At 47.4% G+C, this 18,902-nt stretch overlaps 7 protein-coding genes across 7 annotated transcripts; 3 read left to right on the top strand and 4 right to left on the bottom strand.

Moving 5' to 3' along the window:
- Nucleotides 1–1,534: 1,534 nt before the first annotated feature.
- Nucleotides 1,535–2,436, bottom strand: IAQ61_011464 (uncharacterized protein; the record flags this gene model as incomplete). Its single annotated transcript, XM_066099214.1, has 2 exons — nucleotides 1,535–1,860; nucleotides 2,412–2,436. 2 exons carry the CDS (start codon nucleotides 2,434–2,436, stop codon nucleotides 1,535–1,537), a joined length of 351 nt encoding a protein of 116 aa, XP_065950733.1.
- A 3,376-nt stretch (nucleotides 2,437–5,812) lies between these two features.
- Nucleotides 5,813–6,256, top strand: IAQ61_011463 (uncharacterized protein; the record flags this gene model as incomplete). The annotated part of the gene is made up of 5 exons (XM_066099213.1): nucleotides 5,813–5,862; nucleotides 5,910–5,933; nucleotides 5,986–6,117; nucleotides 6,176–6,187; nucleotides 6,241–6,256. The coding sequence occupies 5 exons, from the start codon at nucleotides 5,813–5,815 to the stop codon at nucleotides 6,254–6,256; spliced, it is 234 nt and encodes a 77-aa protein (XP_065950732.1).
- An 835-nt stretch (nucleotides 6,257–7,091) lies between these two features.
- Nucleotides 7,092–9,833, bottom strand: IAQ61_011462 (uncharacterized protein). The gene is made up of 3 exons (XM_066099212.1): nucleotides 9,083–9,833; nucleotides 8,639–9,035; nucleotides 7,092–8,582 (listed from the first exon to the last, which is right to left on the bottom strand). The coding sequence occupies exons 1-3, from the start codon at nucleotides 9,562–9,564 to the stop codon at nucleotides 7,482–7,484; spliced, it is 1,980 nt and encodes a 659-aa protein (XP_065950731.1). The 5' UTR covers nucleotides 9,565–9,833; the 3' UTR covers nucleotides 7,092–7,481.
- Nucleotides 9,834–10,063: 230 nt separating this feature from the next.
- Nucleotides 10,064–10,404, top strand: IAQ61_011461 (uncharacterized protein; the record flags this gene model as incomplete). The annotated part of the gene is made up of 3 exons (XM_066099211.1): nucleotides 10,064–10,100; nucleotides 10,185–10,327; nucleotides 10,378–10,404. 3 exons carry the CDS (start codon nucleotides 10,064–10,066, stop codon nucleotides 10,402–10,404), a joined length of 207 nt encoding a protein of 68 aa, XP_065950730.1.
- Nucleotides 10,405–10,936: 532 nt separating this feature from the next.
- Nucleotides 10,937–12,094, bottom strand: IAQ61_011460 (uncharacterized protein; the record flags this gene model as incomplete). Its single annotated transcript, XM_003843972.1, has 1 exon — nucleotides 10,937–12,094. The coding sequence occupies one exon, from the start codon at nucleotides 12,092–12,094 to the stop codon at nucleotides 10,937–10,939; it is 1,158 nt and encodes a 385-aa protein (XP_003844020.1).
- Nucleotides 12,095–13,589: 1,495 nt separating this feature from the next.
- IAQ61_011459 (uncharacterized protein) lies at nucleotides 13,590–16,362 on the bottom strand (the record flags this gene model as incomplete). The annotated part of the gene is made up of 6 exons (XM_066099210.1): nucleotides 13,590–13,734; nucleotides 13,975–14,219; nucleotides 14,331–15,717; nucleotides 15,768–15,946; nucleotides 16,009–16,206; nucleotides 16,282–16,362. 6 exons carry the CDS (start codon nucleotides 16,360–16,362, stop codon nucleotides 13,590–13,592), a joined length of 2,235 nt encoding a protein of 744 aa, XP_065950729.1.
- A 327-nt stretch (nucleotides 16,363–16,689) lies between these two features.
- On the top strand, nucleotides 16,690–17,872 carry IAQ61_011458 (uncharacterized protein; the record flags this gene model as incomplete). The annotated part of the gene is made up of 2 exons (XM_003843970.2): nucleotides 16,690–17,235; nucleotides 17,297–17,872. Coding segments are annotated over 2 exons (1,122 nt in total), but the record flags the coding sequence as incomplete, so codon positions are not given.
- Between the last annotated feature and the right edge of the window lie 1,030 nt (nucleotides 17,873–18,902).

Raw genomic sequence — 18,902 nt, 5'->3', positions numbered from 1 at the left:
GTTACCTTAGCTATATGCCGGTGTTCCTCTCTTAGTCGAGACACCGAGCCCGAGATGGGATTTCCAAATCCGATCCCGCACAAATTTCCCTAAAAAAACACGTGTGCTTAGCGCCTTAGCTGCCTAGAAGAGGCCGAGGTTGACCATCCACATGGAAATGAATTAGTCTTTGAGGCGATGTAGAATCTAGACTTGTGAATGCTTCGGTATGTCCGCAATAGTGTGCATTGCCACAAGGTAAACCCCACATTCTTCCAAATCTACTCAGTCTGGTTATAGAGAGGCATCTCCTGAAGTGATTGTAGTGCGAATGCACCAGGAGCGAAATTGGGATGGTTCAATGTTAGAGTCCGCGTTGGGCTTAGCGGCGCATTTTCTTCTTCTATCTGCAGTCCTCAGCTTGCCACCACGTCTTTGCATTCTTCCTTGTAGGCAGAAGAATGTTCCTCAACACATTACGCAAGGGATAGATATTAAAGAAAGCTGAGTCGTTAAGCAGATAGGACTATGTGCATACTAAGCGTACAGCTCATACCAATCATAGCTTGCACACCCGTTGAAACTTCTTACCTCGAACCGCCAACTTCCTAAGGTTCCTTCTACGCAGTAAATACCATCATTTAAATTGGAACCTGATTTTCAAAGACACGTCCTATTATATCGTGGTCGCAGTCGAGCCTTGGTCTATATGCACTACGGTAAAAAATTGTTTACTGTAGAATAGTACGCTAGGGGTTTACTATATAGGTGTAAACTGCCCTTGTGTATACCTATAAATAGGTTTAAAGTAGTAGTTTACTTTTATTAAAGTAGTAGTTTACTTTTGTTAAAGTAGTAGTTTACTTTTATAGTAGGGGTTTAAATTAAGTATAAAAAGTAGTTTTATTTCTATTATACGCTATAATACCTAACTAAGACTAAAAGGGGTAGAGAAGATTAGCTTCACGCTATACACATATATGACATAATAATGAGTCATGATATTTTTACTAATAGGAGGTGGTAATAATAGAGGTGGTGGTAGAGGTGGTAGAGGTGGTGGAGGTGGTGAAGAAGATTAAAGAAAGGAGGGGTAAAATACTTAGATAGTTAGTAGGAAACTAGTTATTACTACGTAATACTAGTAGATTAATAGAAGTAGAAATAAAAGTAGTTTACTTTTATAGAATATATAGTATAATAAACCCTATTTAGGTTTACTTCTTCTACCTAAACCACTTCTTAGTCTACTTTAGATAAATATGGCTACTGTAAACCAGTTTTGTACCGTAGTGATGGTAAATATAGCTGCGTTCTTGACAAGATTTGAGGTATAGTACTTCTTTATCTACAGGGCTGCTGCGTCCTTTATTTCAATTTGCCAATGATTTCTTCATCATTGCCAGTTGTAGTCCAGGCAGACAGACCCAGAGTTAGATGAGTGACAAGTATCAAACAAAGGAAGATCTGCAAATTGGCGTTCGAATACATCATCACCGCCTGGTACAATGCGGTGTGATCACTTACTGTACAAAAGACATGCCTCCACGGCGGATCACGGTCGGTACCGGTATACCCATCGAGTCCCACTCCAAAATCTCTTCATACAATTACCAGTAGCCGGGTAGAATCTCACATTTGCCAGCGGGACTACTGGGACTCTTAGTGGCCTTGTGCTGAGGCTTGAGCCATTATTGATCCATTGAGCGTGTTGGTGTTTCGGTGCAGTACTGAGCAGCCGTGTAGTGGCCTTGTCGTAACATTTGACTTTCGGCATCTGTTTAAATTTTAATGTCATTAGGCCACCTAGTACGGTAGGTATTGGCATGTCGCCCGCGAATCTAAAATCAGGACCAAACCCCATAAAATTACCTTCCGTGTCTATTAGTATTCGCCAACGGATTTTTCTCGGACCGCTTGCGTTTAGTAAAGTGTGCTTCTGTCCAATCAACGTATCAAGACACTAAAATACTTATTCCACGAGAGAAGTGTGATTATCTCCGTAGCGAAATTGGAGATGCTGAGTGGGTTATTGTGATGGAGGTGTAAGTACTTACCTGCCCAATTTCCTATCTGCTACGACTGTATACGAACTATCTTGTGTAGTGAGTAGCTCATGTCAAATGCGTAAGAGCTTTGTTCGCAACATGCAACACAAAGTGGATCTACTAAACACTGCCAGTGCGATCCACAAATGAGTCTCAGAATGGCAGACCTTCTCACCAGTTGTTGGAAAGTGTCTAGACTATGTGATGGATGTCAGCGGTAGAAACACCGGAAGGTCGATCTGCGTGAGGTGATTGAGCTATCATGTGACTAGACATTTACCCATTTAAAAGCTAGCCCCAAAAGCTATCAGAGTAGACAGACGGACAAATCAATTCAGCTTGTCTCACTCCAAACTCCGCGAGGAATTTTCGAGGCATCCATACCTGAGGACGTAACAACGTTAGTCATTTCTTCTGCAATGACATGGTAAATGCCCTGGTATACGCAGGAATGGAGAAGAATCGCTACTGGCCTTACCGGTAGCAACAATCAAAAGGGTGTTTACACCCGCTGGTTGACCAAACATCTGCCCAGAGCACCTGCTCCTGCCATTGCGACATAAAAATCTCTGCTCAATCTTTACCGTTAAAAGCTATCATCTTGGCCCATCGATTTGAATCTTATCCCAGCATTGAGTCCTTTGTCCGTTTCTTAACAATATACTCTTGATTTTCTTGCGCCGATAGGCTATGTTAGCTACTGTATCTTGCCATTTAAATGCAGTGCTTTATAAATACCTCATTTTGTGCACGGCTACTAAGCCATCTTCCCTGCCAGATTCCCCCGGTCGTTGAAGTTTTCCTAGAAAAATAGAAGGTTTTTGGTCGGTCAACTTTCTTATCTCAGTCCTGAAACATAAGTGGATTTTGGCACTAGAGGACCAAGCCTCCAGCGTCGGCGAAAAAAATGGGATATTTGCGATCTCTACTCTCAATACCCCAGCTAACAAGTACACGTCGCCTACTGTAACGTGATCCACCACCGAGCGCCCACCCCCACCGAGCGCCCACCAACACCAAAATCCACCACCCACTAAATGAGGATATTGCGCCACCCACAATAGCTATTATTACAAGATTTCTTAGAGTCGCGATTATTAGATCTATTAGAGTAGATTAAATATTTTAGATTATATAAGTAGCTTTTTAGGGGGTCTAATTAGGCGCCTACGCTGTAAAGTTGCCTCTACTACTATATCCTCTTCTACTAGCTCCTTATTAACTACCTTAGCTAGTATAATAGTAGGAGGCTTAAGGATTTACCTCTTACCTATTTAGGATATTTTAATATTATTTTAGAGTTACTTTTCTAGTTACTTAGTAGTTTTCTGCTTATTACGTGTAGTAGCTTTTTAAGTAGCTTTCTCCTCTTACTCCTTTTTAGTAATTACTTAATTTAGGTAATACTCCTCTATAAGTTAAGCTTTAGTAAGCTTCTATTACTTATAAAGCTTAATTACCTTACTTTTTTAGTATTATAGCTCCTATTCTTTAAGGTTCTTTTACTCCTAGAGCTTAAATACTTACTCTACCTTTAATAGTAAAATAAATTAGGTACTACTACTATAATTATTATTAGGGGGTAATAATAGAGGTTTACTACGCTTCTTACACTTCTTCTTATTAGCTAGGGTAGCCCTTAGGTGTTTATTTTTATAGTTAAGTAGAGTATTTCTTACTAATATAGTATAGATTATCTAGCTAAGCTTCTTTAACTATTTATTATAGATATTAATTATAGTATTATAGAGTAACTACTCTATCTTTCTCTAATTACTTATACTTAATATTAAGGTTATACTATTACTTAAAGAAGGCTAGTTACTATTATTTATAGGTGCTTTAAACCTTAAAAGGATAATATTAAGGTTAAGTAGTAAGATACCTATTACTTTAAAAGCTATTAATATTAGCTTTTTCTTAAAGGTATTACTCTATATAGTATTAAATAACTAGTAGAAATCCCTTTTAGTAATGCTTATAAGCCCTTAGGAGCTATCTAGAAAACTAGATAGTTAAGCTTTATATAAAGCTATAAAGGGAGCAAATACTATAATATTAAGTAGCTAAAGGGTATAAGTGCTATAAGGGGGATATATTATAAGTAAGATCTTATATTTATTATAGTACTTAATAAACTCTATTATTATATAAGATCTATAGCTATTAAGGATAAGGAGCTAGTATAAAGTATAAGCTTTAGCTTTTGTCTTATAATTAAATACCTCTTTAAGCTAGGATACCCCTAGGGTATAGCTTATCTACCTACTTAGTAATCTTATAAAGAAAGCTTAGTATTATAATAGGTTAAAATCTTATAACTAGGTATCCTATAAAGCTCTAGATTAGGACTAATAAATAAGGGTAGGGGTAAAAGCAGTACTATTAGCGTATATACAAGCTATAGTAGTAATCTACTCCCTATTACTATCCTAAAGTATAGCTTTAATCTTTCTCTACTTATAGGCGCTCTTATTAAATATATATTTAGTTTTTAATAGTACTCTAATAAGAAAACCCTCCTTATCTATATTATAGATATACTAACTCTTAATATTATATTACTCTATTTTTTTAGTATAAAAGCTTAAAGTATAAGCTATACTTAAAGGTAGAATTAGCTTTAAAGTAGTTATAATTAAGCCTAGTAGCCTAATAGGAGATAAGATTAATATTATAGTAGTTAATAAAGCGCTATACCTAATTTTTACCTACTAGATTCTCTATTATTTTAGTTATAAAATTTTAAATAATAGTCTATATAAGGGGTAATCCTTACTTATAAAGCTCTTTAATATACTCTATAAGCTTACTTTCTTATATAGTATTAAGTATTTAACTATTTAGTAGAGTAGTAGTATATACCTACTAAATTTTCTAGTAGTATCTAGATAAGGTTAACTATAAGTAACTATACTTTTCTACTATTTCTAAGTATATAAAATCTTCTCTAAGAGTTAAGGATTTAATTACTACAAGCACGTTATTAATAGGTGCTATAGTTATTAAGAAATTTGGTGTTGAAAATTTAGTGATTTTGGTGTTAGTGGGCGCTTGGTGGGGGTGGGCGCTCGGTGGTGGATCACGTTAATTTAAGGCTAAAACAATATCAAGATGGAATGTTTCCTATGCTTCGAAAACACTTGTATAATAATTTATACATAACATAGCCTGTATTTGTATATTAAAATGTTTGGTGTTTCGCTACAACACCCCAGCAAATATCACATTGTTTCGCCGACGCTAGAGCACATGCACTTTCACTGATACAAGGGCGAGGTCTTGGCCAAGTTCCAAGGCATATTAGAGCCGAGTTTTTGGCTATTGTTAGATTGGCTAATGCAAACCAGGAATGAAGGTTTTTCTTCTCTTCACTAATCATGGTTATTTACCTACAAGACCGATGCACAGACACAGCAAATCTGCTAGCTACAGTCCCTGTCTTCTCACCATTCGGCGGACTTTCCGAATACGGGGAAAGCCACGCCATAATAGGTTTAGACCCGTGTGTACACAAATTGCTTCCAGAGGCAGTGTCGCAGCACTATGGCTTGGACTTGCGGCAGTCTTTGGAACCGACAGACATAAAGATGCTCTCCTCCTCCCTAGGCTGGAGAAGTATCCACATCCTTCGCAATTCTTCTACACGTTTAGCCTGGGACTCTAAGCATCTATAATCATGAATGCCATTATTATCACTGCTTTATTCGTTCCATTTCTATTAGGGAAATCTCAAGTAACAGCACTGAGTCCATATACACTAGGAAACGCGCGGTGCACCGACCATGGAGTTGGACTTCCAAGCATTGGAAATGGCGTGGAAGTATCATGTCAAGTATGTATTGGTATCTAACAGCACTTATCAAGCACTAATACAAATAGGACTCCAACTCCGACGTATTCTGCGTACGTTCATCTAGTACCCTGTGCTAGAATGAAAGTCTAACTTCTAGTGTAGTGTGCTGCATCCCAGGATACTACAACGCTACCTGTCCCGCGAGGACCCTGTGATGTACCCATATCTTACGCTAAGGGCAGTACAGAATACAATTATGAGCTCTCCAGTTGCGGTAACGCTGGGGAAGGTGCTGTAAGTTCTTACTTGCCTAATCTTCTACGTTTTTCATTCCTGTACTAACTATCTGTAGCTTGTCTATTGCGTAAGAATCTTCACCTCCACAACTCTATAACCAGTTTACTTAACTCTAGACAGTGTGCTCGCTAAATAAATTTCCCACAGAACGGCCAGCTTCCAATTACCAGGTCTCAAAAGGATCTCAACAATGTCGAAAATTGACGAGTCCAAGCTTCCCCTCCAGCTCCAGCTTCCTTACCTAGTCACCTCAATATATTTCAAAAAAGTTTCCAGCAATTGCCGTATTAATTTGTTCGTCAACGTGAGCTCGAAAGCCTTCAAAATGAACAGACAGCCAAGCTGCCGCAATGGCTCAGAAATGGTTATCCTTGGCAGCATCCTCAGCCTCCAACACGTACATCTTTTGTTCTTGAAATGTGCCGCCCAGACATTAATTACAATTCAACGCTGCTGAATGAATGAACTATATACATTGGAAGACATACACATTTCACTAATATACCAAAAGAACCAGACCGCAGTAACAGCTCAGGTTCTGGGTAGTTCTCACATCGTAAGCACATATCAAGTCAGCCACTCAGTACAAGCTGTATATATCCCTCCATGCATCTTTATAGCTAAAACTGCCGCAATTTGATTTGCGCATGCGGCATCAGCATAATTGGCGCATGATAGGGACAACAACAGTCTTTGCAAGTTGCCACTCTTGCCTCTACAGAATCAGCTCTTGCCTCTGCCGTCTACAGGAATATCGAGACCGGTTTTTTATCAGCCGCGCCGGAGACAACAAGGGCTCCCCATCCCTTTAAGGATTTAAAAATACCTCACCGCCGTGTATATCATCTCTTTTTCATACATCTGTTTACTGCTTTGCCGTTTCGCTAGAATCGTGCCCATGTTATACAGCATGTACCACCCATCTCCACGAAAACTCCAACATCCCGTAATTTCCCCCCCCCCCTCCCAACCCCCCAGAGCCTCGTCCATGCCTCACTCACGCGTGACCCAACACTATGAGCGGTGCCTGGCCTTGCGAAGTGCCAATACGTCATGGCATCGGCTGACAAGCTCGCAAGTCGCAGTAACAATGCCAGTTGAACGAGTTCCTCGAGCAATTAGATTATAGGGAAAGAGGGCAGACTGTTGGGCTCTGGAAAAGCGTGTTGGGTGCAGTGTAACAAGCAGTGATTATGGCTCGGTAGTTCTACTGAGAACACTGAATCGTACATGTTTGTATACTGTATAGAGATGAAATCACAGTTCAAGACTTCAAACACAATTTAAATGCTGAAATTCCAACACACATACACCTCTCCAAGAGGAAATAGTACATCGCTTCAACGCCTCCTAACCGCAAACTACAACGCCACACGACACAAACGCCCATTCTGAGTCTGTACGCCCTGCTCCCCATCCCGTACCTGCCATCTCTCGCTCCCAACAGCCGTAGTCGCATAAAACACATCACTAGGATCCCACTTGCGCTTGAGCGCCAAAAGCCGGGGATACTGCGCAGCGCCGTAGAATTCGGTTTGCCAGTTGGGTTCCTGGATATCGGCTTCGTTGAGGTAGACGCCGCCGCCGGCGGAGCTGGGTGCGATTTGGCGCCAGGGTTCCATGATGGTGTGGGTTAGCGTGTCCGAAGCATTCTTTAGTTGGGCTGGGGTGGCGTTGTCGGGTACGGTGTTGGCGGTGATGAGGAAGGATTGGGTGGTGCGCCATGCGGGGTTGACGGCGTTGTCGACGTTGAAAGGATTGCCAGGAGCCATGTGGTATCCAATGACGGTTTGGCCGCTCATCACCGTGTTTTTGACGGTATTGTAGAAGCCTTTGAGCTTGTCTTCGGTTTCCCAAAGGCTCTTGGGAAAGAGCCGGGTTGCTTGGCGAATGGACAACACGCCGACCGTGGAGTCGCCCCAGGCGCCCTTGTTTGCAGAGTAAAAGTCTTCGTAAAATGTGGTATTTGGGGAGATGGAGATGTTGAGGGTTCTGAACTCGTCGAATAAGGGCTTGGTCAGTTCGTTGAACGATTCGACTGTGTGGTTGGGCGCAAAGAACGGCAGCATTTGGAAGTCGAGCGAGGTTCCGTAATTCCAAATCCAGAAATACGCATACGTTCCTGCATTGGTGAAGGCAGGGAATTTTTTGAAGTAGGCATGAATTGCTTTCCAGAAGTTTGCCGAATTGTCAGGAGCGGCCTGAAAAGAGAATATCGACTTGGTGACTTTGATTCTGGGATGCGCTTTGACAATTGCAGAGGTAACGACACCAAAGGCCGATCCTCCTCCTCCACGAAGCGCCCAGAAGAGATCCTGATTGACAGTATTCGAGGCTGTCACGAAGCGACCATCGGCTGTGACCACCTCAAACGCAAGGACTTGGTCGGCAGCCATTCCGTAAATCGAAGCAAGTGGTGAATGGCCACCTCCAGCAATATAGCCACCTGTCCATCCGACCGTCTACAACTACGGTCAGCAACGAACTTGTAATAGAGAAGAATGGAAAGTGGCCATACTTCACAGATACCGGCTAAAACGGTAACATCATTGTCACGAGCAGCCTCGAGAATCTCAAAACCCTGGACGCCAGCACCAGCCTTGAAAGCAGGACCACTGTACCCTGCATTCTGATAACTCTCTATAAACCGAATCTCTTTGAGATTGTGGGTCCACAAGTTGAGAGCGCCCGCACCACTGGATTTACCAAGGAAGTCGTGACCAGTGTTTTTGATGACCAGACGTAGATTGAGATTGCGAGCAAAGTTGATGCCCAATTGGATTTGAGCCACATTCTCGACGTTGATGGAGTAAGATGGATATCCACCCAGTGTGCAAGTGCCGTTCGGGTCATTGGTTGGTAGACAGGTACGTCCCTGGTACAACGGCCACATGATCGAAGTGGGATCATTTGTGCTAGGCGGAGTCAACGTGTTTCTCTCCGCAACATACTTCCCACTTACTGGATATCAGTGGTCGTAAACTTTGCAGAGATATCTGCGCACTTGGCCGGATCGTACACGCCGGTACTCTTGTAGCAAGGGGCAGCCACAGGCGTTGTTTTGATCAGCGCTCCCCCGAGGAGAGAATCTAATAGAGACCACACAGTCGGAAGCGGGTAATCCCGATCACCTGGGAATGTTTTACAGGTGCCATTGTGTCGAGCCCGCCTCGGTCCAGCTGGTTTGGAACTGTCGTCGAAGCCGACGAGAGCAAGAACATCGGTATCATTGATTTGAGCATCAGCATTCATCAATACTCCATCTGTCAGCTGGATTGCTTCAGACTTGAAGAGCTCGACTCCAGCAGGTGAGTTTGTGGAGACTGTGGTTGCAGCTGGGACAATTGACACATCGGAAGCAGTTGTGTCGCGAACAACTACCGGACTTGCAACGACACCAACCGTGGTAGCCAGCAAAACTAACAAACAACAGCGCAGAGACATTACGAGAAGTTGGCGAAGAAAAAACTGCTGTCAAACTAAACGTCCATGCTGGGGATTCCTCTTTATAGAATATGTGAAATCCTTGTGCCCATCCAGTTGGGGCTGTTCGTCCACTTACCATCCCTCTCATAGACGAGGTGTTGTGGTGCTGGGTCTTTTTTGCTGGGGCTCTCGTACATTATTCGTGGTGGTAGGATGTGAGTGCCCCACTATATGTAGGTAAGCAATATCTTCATCTACGTCTTTCAGCTCCCAGCGGTGGGCAGACCTTGATTGGACCATTCCGGTGCTGGCATGGCACGCCACTGGGGGGAAAGTAAGCGCCATCAAAGGGTGATGAGTAACAAGAAGACTGCAAAAGTATAGAGGTAGCCAGGGAGTTGGATACTCTAGGAGGGAGCAAGGACTTCAGAACACCTTGCAATGGCGCAAACACATGGTGTCCCTATGCGGGTAAAAGCAAAATTCTAACCAATTCTGGTTCAAATGTATTTGGGCCATGACGTCGTCCAGTCACCAATTGACAAACTTCTCCGGTACAGACATTGATACTTTGCCGTATTAGATACCACCACCTCGACATACTCGACTAACCGCACACATACGCCCTCCATTTAAAGCATCACCACAAATCGTCACCGCTCAATACGGTTTTAAAAACCACCACACAGACAATGATCAAGTCAAAAGAACCCCTGTGCAAAATTTCCATTTGCACGAGGGCATAGTATTATCAAGTCCCAGCCCGCGGGGCCAGTTCGCGGTGTGTAGTATACGGAGTGACATGTATCAGTCCAGACTGACATATTCCAGCCAGCCAGCCAGTCTAGTAGAGTATAGTTTTTGTCGTTATAGATAAGTCGTTGCGTTTGCGGTTGTTGTTGAGTTGTGTGGGGAGTCGGAAAGGTATATACAGAGACTGAGTTCCTATCCTACCCACGGTAGTGTAAGAAGTCAGGTGTGCGAGGGGAGAAGAAACTACTATGTGTGAGATGATGCTTGCAAAACCATATGCGATAAGCCGATTCATCCAAGACAGCGATTGCATTATGGAGAATTTGCAAAAAGAAAAAAAAAAGACAAAGCCAGCCAAGGGAGGAAAAAAATCAAAATGATCCACATCAGCACTTGACGGATCGCTCCCGCTCGCATACCAGAACCATGCGGTAGCGGAAGTAGGTGTGTGTATGCCAACGTGACCCAAATACTCTAACCAAAAAGTACGGCGCTTTTCCAAGCGCAAAGAAAATGTGTTGTTGAAAACAAAGACCTGTCCAGCGTGGTATGTTGTATATTCTTAATTGTGCAAAAAGGCTCCAGGCGGTTATTTGGTATAGCTGCATGCGCCGAGCAAAGGAAATAGTAGGGGCATCTACATGGAGCCCATGGCAATAAGAGCTTCAATGGCGTCACGCTCAGCTCCGGAGCCGGTGACGCCAGACGATGCAGCAAAAGCAGTGATGGAGGAGGTACCCGCGTTCACGGCGTGATTTCCGCGGGATGCAGCAGGAACAGTAAGGTGCCTGTTGTAGGTTGGACGCATTGCACTGGAAGGGTGAGGTCCATGAGGTAGCGAGTGGGCCTGGGTGGAGACGCTCCGATAGCGCGGGTTGCTCGTCTGCGTTCGGCTTAGATAATTGTAGTCGCGATTTTCACGGCGCGGTCCGTAGTGGGGTTGGCGAAGTGCGTCTGGTCCCAGCGCAGCCCAGTCTTCTTCGTCCGTATCATCGTTCAAATCTGCTTCCAGATCCATATCCGACTCCAACTCGGATTCCGTGCTGCCCTCGGAGCCGTCCAAGGACATGTTATCCGCCATTTCTTCGTCCTCGTCCTGGCGGTGCGGCGACCACGAGCCAGCATTCCAGCTGCCCGAGTAGACATCGCACGTGTTGCGCACCTTGCGTGTTTGCGCACTGCCGCGGATGCTATCGACACTCGCCGGGGGAGTCTGTCTGTTCCCTGAGCGAGCCGAGCCGATGGGCATGCCTCGGGCCTGTGTACCAGACCCTGCGACGCTCCAGCGTCCCCAGCCCACCTTTTCAAATTTCACCTCGCCGTGCAAGCCGCCGCCGGCGCGATGTTCCAGCGCAGCGACAACCAGCCTCCGCGCCTTGGCGGGTGGCAGTCCTGAAAAGCCCGGTACCGACTGGGTTAGGTGGGCCATCATCTCGCGGATGGGCATCGCACCGTGTCCGACAATGATATCCGGGAGATAGTTTCGGGCCAGCATCAGTGCCGTGATTTGGCGCGTGGCATCGAGGCCTGCCAGAGCCTCCTTGGACAGCGCAGAGGGCTGATCCTGCGCCGCAGCATGCTCCACGGCATCCTGGAGATCTATCTCCATCGACTCCTCTTCCGGTGTAGACAGACGACCCATGGCAGGTATCGGGCCTCGCTTGTGAGCGGGAAGCGTGGGCGAGATGGAGCTCGGGGGCGTGGGCAAGGAGTGGGTCGAAGGGGCATGGCCGCCATCTTGCATGCGCCCGAATGCCACGGCAATGTTGGAGACCGGGTGGGCGATGGCAGCCATGTTGGGTGGGTTTGGATGGCAAGATTTGGGGTGTGAGTCAGAAAGGAGGCGAGTGTTGGATGGCTTTGTTTAGGTGATGCGAGTCGTGTGAGCTGTTTCCCGTCAGTCTGAGTGGATTATGGGCATCGCAGCGATGTTGAGGTGAGTCTGCAGACTGCACGATGCGTTGCGACGTCTCGCACGGCTTTGGACGTACCCGATGTTACCCAGCTTAGCCAGATGAAATGGAAGCGATCGATGCCGGTGCTGCGCAGACGAGACAGCAGATAGGGGCAAGGGTGAGTTGAAATCAAAGATAGTAGCGGAAGAGTCGTATGCGTCTTCTTTTCAAGACAGCGTGCAGGGCGATAACGTTTGTTGTTGGCAGTAGTTTGTTTGGTACTGTCACTGAGGCAGAGACAGGCAGGGTGTGCAGCAAGTCGCTGCTTGCGTTGTTCCGAGAGAGGGTTGGCGATCGGCGATGGGGGATCAGCAAGGAGCACGGGAAGATCAGAGCGGCAGACGCGTTTAGAGTGTGTGAGTTATCGTCAAAGGAAAGCCAAGAATACGCAGCAAACGAAGCGCGACGAGGGCAGAGGGGAGGCAGGTTTTTATCTCGGGAATCCAAAAGGTCAATATTCAGTGTGGGTGGGCTGTGGTGAGATGGAAATGGGCATTCGGCTTACATGAGGGATTCAAGGGCCTGATGATAAGGGCGATCCGGTTCCGAGAGGAGGCAGCTGCGGCCCAGGTGGGCATCTCTCTTTGGATCGCAGCTGCCATCTGACAAGTCCAAGTTACGAAAGTGCGGGAAGCCACGGCTTGGGTTGCATGGCCTTCGACTGTAGCCCGTGATTGGCTGGCTGGGCCACCTGACCCTTTTGACCACAAGCCACACGTGTGCATTCCCAGCGTCATGGACAAGTTAACACTCGACGCCTCACCAGAACTTTGGTGCGCATGTGTGGTGTGTTGGGTGTGCTGTCTCCCTTTTGCCCCTAACAGAGCCTCGCGCTATTTCGTGGCCTGGCCGCCCAAAAAAAGAAAAGCTGGGCTGTCATCTGGGCATGTACCAAGTGCCTACTGTAGAGTTGTAGTAAGTACCTACGTACTCTACGTACCGGCAAAGGCCATCATCATCATCATCATCATCATCATCATCATCAGTCTCACTCGCTTTGTTCCTTTTTTTCTTTCTTTCGCGGGCACTGAAGTTGACTAGCATCCCTAATGACATCGTTCATCTCCTCCACACATCACCCTCTTTCTCGGCAGCCTCCAAGGCCGACAGTACTACCCACTCCCACTCCCACTCCCACTCCACCGTCTACCACGGCCGGGTACTGTCGCGACGCTGCACCTGAGACATTCTGTCCCTGCGCCTCCCTCCGTTCGCAGCCGAGTAGGTGACCCTATATCGGCGCTGCTTGGCATGCTCTCCAGCCATCCATCCCTCCATGCCCTGGCCTGCTCACCAGCCATTGGTCTTATCGTGGAGCGGGGTCTGGAAAGGCCATCATAAGCCCCCGCTGCACCTACACACCTGGGCAGTATCTATGTACAGTAGAGTGCCTACCAACAGCATAGAGTGTAGAGAGTACCTACTGTTGCTCTCCGTCATGCCCATTTTTGACTTTTGGTGGGCAGAGTGCGAAGAAACCCTGTACCTGTAGAAACAATGTCCACTGGCGCACACGCCCATGTCTCGCAGGTACCGGTAGTCGCCAGAGTATAAAGGCCGCAATCGTGACGTGCAGCAAACCACACAACGTCAGCCCAAGAGATAGGCCCCCACATCTTACCCCCCCTTCCGCCCACCAGATGCCCAATTCACCGAGCATGACGTGGGCTGCAAACCCCCTCTCCCCCAGATAGCCGGCCTGCGTGGGGATAACCCTCACCCATGATTCGCGTTCACAACGTACTTGGTGATTGCCTGGTGGATGTGGACCCCTTCGTTAGCCATGCCACTACACACAAAACACATTGATGCCACCCCAATATTCGACTCTTGACTGACCGCTTTGAGCACGTGCATCTGCTGCACAGTCCGATTGAACACGGCACGATACTGATCGAGGTTCTGTTGAACCACGTCGTTGCGCGTTGTGCGCCCTTCGCAAATCGCCTTCATCTGGCCCTCCATCTGCCGACACACTGTTAGCGAGCATGGCGCCATGTGGGAGGTGGGAGGAATGCAGCAATGCAACCCCAACCTCCTGATCCAAAAGCAAAGCAGAAACAACACATCACTTACCTCCTTCCGGAGAAATGGTTTACTCAGACTGGTCTCAAAGCCAACATTATCGTAGCCCTCAATCAGTGCGACGCCCAACGTCGTCGGAATGAACTCTTGCACTCCCCCTGTCCCTGTCCCTCCTCCAGCGTTCTGACCTGCTGTCCCACCACCTCGCCCACCTCGTCCTCGCCCACCCCGTGCACCCCCTCTTCCCCGTCCTCTTCCCCTTCCAGTCCCGTCACCAGCCGCTGCAGCCGCGACAGCTCCTCCTCCTTTGGTTCGTGCGATGACGTATTGTCGTTCCTTGATTGTCTCAATATGATCTGCCATGGTCGCATCCGTGCCGATTCCATTTGCATCCATGAGCGAAATCAGCTCTGGTTCGGTAAGATAGGCTGGCGGCGAGGTTTCTCCATCCAACAGGTTGGCTTCCGTAGGCTCAAAGGTCTCACCTAGCCTATAGTCAGGGAGCTGTTGACTGCTCTCCCACTTATCAAACGGGTACACATCGAGGTAATTCCGAGCAAGGACCCTAAGGCCATGTGCGTGGAACAGTTCGCTCCCATATTCGATTTCAATGTCAGTAGCTTCGCCCACTGCATCTTCGGCACAGCATGCGAGGAAGCGCCGAACAACAAAGTCATAGACCTTACGCTCATCTTCGTTGAGCTGGGTGGCCGCTACATAGTTGACAGGATGGATAGGTGGATGAGCTTTGTCGTTGTTACGCCCACTGCGAGGCTGTTGGAAGCCGCCATTCATCAGGTTCTGTGCAAACGGTCCCCAGCGATTGTCCTGTGTTTGTCTAGATACGAGTGCTCTCAGATCCATGCCTCGGTCGAATTGATCCGTCTCAGTGCGTGGGTAGCTGATCCAGCCTTTAGTATAGAGCTGTTCTGCCACCTTCATGACATCCTGCGAAGTCATACGAAGAAATCGACTACCGTTTTTCTGGAGCTCGACCGTGGTCAGGGGCAGCGGCTTCCACTTCTTGGTCGGCTTTTTTGTCATCTTAACAACCTTTGCGGTTTTGGACACCAAGCATCGCTCAAAGATGATGATGACAGCCATGCGATCGAACAGGTGACCTCGTCGCCAGTTGAACTTGACATCGATGCCGTCTTTTTTATGTGCAAGCTTGATCAACCAGAATGACTCTGGCACGAAGTTGCGTACGCGAAGGTAACGGTCGACGACGAAGCCCAACGTGGGGAATTGGCATGACCCGTAGCTGATGAGCTTACGACGCTCTTCACCTTGCTGAGGTACCATATTTTGAAGTGCCAAGGTCTGCATGCGTGTAAAGGCGGCCCCGAGGCGAAGATCTAGTTCGATGCGAGCGGAAACAGCTTGTGCCTGCGCTTCGTCTAGACGGACAGGACTTTGCGAAGCTTGTATGACATGTCTGTTGGCTGTCAGTAGGCAACAAACGCGTGCTGTCAGTGGTACACAGACGCTCTCTCGATGTTGCTGAAACGCGCTCTCCAGACTTGCATGTTTGGTTTCACTTTGAGTGCAATGTCACGAATCTCGGTACCGATATGCTCGCCCTCGCGATCGCAATCGGTCCAGATGTACAGAATCGAGGCATACCTAGCCTGGGTCTCGATATTCTTCGCCACTACCTTTTTGTTCTGACGGAGTGTTAGTAATAGTAAGGCGCTGTTGAAGTGCTCGAAAACAGTGCACTCCATACTTCTGCTATGCTCTGTTCGATCGGGGCATCGAACAAGGCTGCTGGCTGGCAGGAATGCCACTTCTTGAATCGCTCAGGGAAGTCATGCGCCACGATATGGCCAGCGACACAAGTGAAGGTGACTGAGCATTGTCCCCATTGCTGAAAGCCAAAGTCAAACCTGTAGTTTTTGACATAGCCAATTCCCGGGACATCTTCCTGGGAGCGTGTCAGACGCGTAGCTCGCCTTGCTGGACGTGGCACATGTCATAGCACGCCGTTTGGGATACGCACAGCTCTTGCTTGACCAGCGAGATGATTTGCAACGGCCTTGGCAATCGACGGCTTCTCCGCCACGCACAGAACTCGAGGCATGTCTTCCTAGGGCGACGGCCTGCATGAGGTTGTCGTTGAGGCTCAACAATGATCGTCTGCAATCAAGGTCATGTGAGATGGCGTCGAGCCACCAAACAACGCGTCTTCTACTCTAGTGTCCGCACGGACAGTTCCCTGCAGCTCGGCAATCTGATGGCTAGCGAGTTCTAGGTCATGGGCCGCGGAGGTTGGAAAACACTACACGTCATGAGGTCATCGTAGTCTGTCAATTCTCTCAGTTCCGTCAACTCTGTCAATTTATCAAGCAGACGTTAACACAGCCTGCCACCAAAGGCATAGAAAGAGGGCCTTCCCAAACCACTCCAGAAACACCTCCACACGATGCCGAACCCTCGCGCGTACCTCGACATGGCCCTACCAGTTGTGAAGTCTCTCCCAGAGTGCGCCGACTACTTCAAGACTGTAGAGCCGTTTCTCCCTCAGTTCTATGACCTTCCCTACAAAATTGCGGCACACGTGACCGATCCACAGGCGTTGAAGGAAATCTATGTCAACACCAACCCCCTCATGTCGGCGCTGGCCTTTGCCGTCATGTTTGTCACGCCGCTTGTGCTGCTTGTCTCCGAGGTCAATCGCAACTACTCGCAGGTCGACCGCCTGTGGAGCATTCTGCCGGTCATCTACAATGTGCACTATGGCGTGTGGGCCCATCTGAACGGCCTGCCTGCCCTGCGACTGGATCACGTCATGGCTGTATCACTCCTCTGGGGTGGTAGATTGACCTTCAACTACTGGCGCAAGGGCGGGTACCAGGTGGGAAGTGAGGATTACCGGTGGAACATTGTGAAGGACTATATCGGAGCCCCCGGCATGTTCATCTTGAACGTTACTTTTATCTCGCTTGGGCAGAACGTGAGTACTTCTGCATCAACAAGCCAAAAGCAGAATGAAGCCTAGGCACTGACTATGCCAGATCCTGCTCTGGCTCATCACCACGCCTACCTACATCCTGCTCCTCACCTCGCGCATCCAAGGCAATGAGCTCACAACCTATGACACTCTCTTCGGCCGTGCCATGCTTGTCGTAGTCGTTCTCGAGTTCTTCGCCGACCAGCAGCAATGGAATTACCACGCCGCCAAGGAGGCTTATAGTAAAACAGCACGAGTGCCAACCGAATACAAATACACGCGCGAACAGCTCGACCGCGGCTTCAACACGTCTGGCCTCTGGGCATGGTCCCGTCATCCCAACTTTGCTGCCGAGCAGACATTTTGGGTATTCCTATACCAATGGTGTTGTTTAGAAAGCCAGACCTTTATCAACTGGACTGGTGCGGGCGCTTTTGGTTACCTCATTCTGTTCCAGGCCAGCACTTGGCTTACGGAGCTGATCAGTGCTGGAAAGTACCCCGAGTACAAGGTTTACCAGAACCGTGTGGGCAAGTTCCTTCCCCGCCTGTTCACCACGAACATGTCGGTCAAGCACACGCCCAAAGAGAAACAGCTGATTGCAGACGCAAAGGCTGGAAAGGGTTCGTTGAAGCTATAGGAGGTGATATGCCTTTCAAAGTCAATATGGCATTCTACCCGCAGGAATGTAATTAGTATCCTCTTGGCGAACACTTGCTTAGTCTTGCCTATCGACCATGCACTGCAACCTCTCCTACCATTTGAACATCCTCTCTTGGGCGGAGAAGACTCAAATGAAGTACATAGCCATCAATCTCTACAAAATACATCACCACTACTGGCTTCCAAACTTTCAACCCGCCTTCGAAACCACACCATTTCTAACAACCTCGTCGATCCCATAAACTTTGACTATATTCCAACACACTGTTCTCCTCTCTCCAGAATTTGGGCCCTGAAGAAGCATCAGCCCATGTCGCAGTAGCCCAACTTTGCCCTGCCTTGGGTATTGTATTGCACATAGTAGCAGTGATGCACGGTATCCCATTGCCCTCGCCTCTCGCACAAGAATACACTGCGCATACAAACTACGTGTCTGAATCCTAGACTGAAACAGTACAAAACCAAACCAACAGCCTGGAAACATTGGGCTTTTTAATGAGGAATAGATCCTCTGAATGCTTCTCTTGAACGTCACTTAAACATCAACATGAACACCGCCACCCACATCGCCACCCACATCGCCATCCACATCGCCATCCACCTTGTAATTTTATAGTAGAAGGGAATATCAGACGGAATCTCATGAAAACTGTAGACTAGCCAAGTAATACATGTCCCCGGTATATCTGGTGTAGGTATGCGTGTCTATCATGTTGCAAAGACATGCATTGGTTAGGTGGTGTAGGTGATATGTTGCTAGCTTCGACGAGACATGTGGTTCCTTGCCATTGGCAAAGAACTGGAGAGTAGAAATTCGAACTTGGTGGAATGATGCATTGTTTTGCAAAAAGAAAAAAAAAGACTAGGGTATCATTGTACTCGAGCGCAAACGCCATGGCTATGCAACCTGTATATATCCAATTCCAATTCCGCCATCCACATCACCTGCTTAACCCTTACCAACCGCCTACCCCGGCCCCAGCGCCATCCCGAAATACCCCCCCCCC

This window comes from Plenodomus lingam (genome assembly GCF_022343315.1).
Source record: "Plenodomus lingam strain CAN1 chromosome Unknown scaffold_20, whole genome shotgun sequence".
NCBI lineage: Eukaryota > Fungi > Ascomycota > Dothideomycetes > Pleosporales > Leptosphaeriaceae > Plenodomus > Plenodomus lingam.
The sequence above is the reverse complement of the archived record's forward strand: the minus strand, read 5'-3'. Positions and strand labels throughout refer to the sequence as shown.

Coding starts and splice junctions, on each gene's coding strand:
- IAQ61_011462 (XM_066099212.1), bottom strand. CDS start 9,564: ATGTCTCTGCGCTGTTGTTTGTTAGTTTTGCTGGCTACCACGGTTGGT. Junction 9,036..9,082: donor TTTACGACCACTGATATCCA/GTAAGTGGGAAG, acceptor GACTCCGCCTAG/CACAAATGATCCCACTTCGA. Junction 8,583..8,638: donor TTTTAGCCGGTATCTGTGAA/GTATGGCCACTT, acceptor CCGTAGTTGTAG/ACGGTCGGATGGACAGGTGG.